Source organism: Propithecus coquereli, unplaced genomic scaffold (genome assembly GCF_000956105.1).
Source record: "Propithecus coquereli isolate 6110/MARCELLA unplaced genomic scaffold, Pcoq_1.0 Scaffold515, whole genome shotgun sequence".
Classification (NCBI taxonomy): Eukaryota; Metazoa; Chordata; class Mammalia; order Primates; family Indriidae; genus Propithecus; species Propithecus coquereli.
In genome coordinates, this window is record NW_012151008.1 from 329849 (window position 1) to 331610 (window position 1762).

The following is a 1762-nucleotide window of genomic DNA, read 5'->3' on the forward strand; positions in this document are numbered from 1 at the left end:
CTCTACTAAAAAATAGAAAGAAATTAATCGAACAACTAAAAATATATAGAAAAAAAAAATTAGCCGGGCATGGTGGCGCATGTCTGTAGTCCCAGCTACTCGGGAGGCTGAGGCAGATGGATTGCTTGAGCCCAAGGAGTTTGAGGTTGCTGTGAGCTAGGCTGACGCCACGACACTCTAGCCCAGGCAACACAGTGAGACTCTGTCTCAAAAAATTTTTAATTTCTAAGCAGTGAAATTCAGTATTTTCTTTTTTGACTTCTGATTTTCATGTTATGCTTCGGCAAAGCTTCCCCGCTCCAAAACTATAAAAAATACTTATGCTGTCACCTGAAATCACTGCATTTTTGATGCTTCAATTTATGACCAATTTGGAACTTCTTTTGGTGTAAACAGTGAAATAGAAGATTCAGCTCACTACTTTCATCTACATGGCTTTGGGGCCGAACTCATCATTTATTAAATAGTTCATTTCCCACTGATTTGAAATACCACCTTTATCACACACTAAATTCGACTGTATACTTAACCTATTTTTGAACTCTATTCTGTTCCATTGATCTGTCTCTTCCCGCACCAAAACACAAATGTCTAAATTTTATAACTTTATAAAATGTGTCAATATCTAAAAGTGCTCAGCTTTCCCTAATTAATAATTGCAATTTTAAAATATAAAATAAAACACACTAAAGCTTATCTCCTCCCCCCACCCACCCCCCGCCCCGTGTCTCTATCACTTCCTCAGAGGCATCTGAAGGACAGCCCGGTTCTCCTAAGGAGAAATTTTAAAAACTAACACTGAAGGAAGGAATTGAAGTGGCTCCACTTCGGAGTGAGCATTCTTGAGCAAACCCACTGAATTTAGAGAACAGCAGAGTCTCATTCTCTCCGGACTTGGTGTTTCCACTCCAGGTCGCAACCTCGCACACCCGCGTACGCCGGCTGCTTTTCCCAGCTCAGCCTCTGGGGGCCGCCACCGGGCACGACCGCCTGTGGACCGGGCCCGCCTGCTGCCGTCGTGGCGTCACGTCCGGTCCCGGCCGGAAGTTTTCCGCTGGCGGACCGGGAAGTAGCCGAAGACAGGGCGATGGCAGTTCTGGAGGCCTCGCGCCGGGGTAGACCTGAGGCTACGGTGCCCCCGCGGTAGACTGGACCTGGGTCGCGGGCTCCGGGGTCCCGAGGTGAAGAGCGTCAGGGGCTGAACTGAGACCTTAGAAGGGAGCCTGGGAACCCTCACGCCTCCTATTGGAGACCCTTCCCTGACCCTGGGCTCTAAACTGCCTTTGCTCACTCAGGCTGCCCCGGAAGCAGGTCAGCCTGATCGTACCGTTCCTAAAGGGAACGGCGCAACTCAGGATTCATCCCCTTCACCACCACCACCAAGGCAGGTGGTAGCCCTGGGCCGGAGGTTGAAGGGTGCCGATTCTCCCTAACATCGCCTCCTTTCCACCGCCGCAGGGATGGAGGGGTCTAAGACTTCCAACAGCACCATGCAGGTGAGCTTTGTGTGCCAGCGCTGCAGCCAGCCCTTGAAACTGGACACGAGCTTCAAAATCCTGGACCGTGTCACCATCCAGGAGCTCACAGGTCAGCGAGACCCTTGGAAAGAGGGTGGTCAAGAATGCGGAAGGTGGGCAGTTTTGGAGATACAGTTCTTACGGTGGCTATCTGTGTAGTCTGCCACAGACTCAGCTTGTGAACCTAGGAAAGTTATTTCATCTCTCTTGTTCCCCCTTTTTCTCATCAGGAACATAAAGGAGTT

General features: G+C 49.7%; 1 protein-coding gene across 1 annotated transcript in view; it reads left to right on the forward strand.

Moving 5' to 3' along the window:
* Nucleotides 1-1038: 1038 nt before the first annotated feature.
* BECN1 (beclin 1, autophagy related) overlaps nt 1039-1762 on the forward strand; it is a 10663-nt gene continuing 9939 nt past the window's right edge. The window contains exons 1-2 of the mRNA XM_012656696.1: nt 1039-1181; nt 1459-1587. Of these exons, the coding sequence (XP_012512150.1) occupies nt 1461-1587 (127 nt within the window). The 5' untranslated portion in view covers nt 1039-1181; nt 1459-1460. The remainder of the gene's footprint in view (nt 1182-1458; nt 1588-1762) is intronic.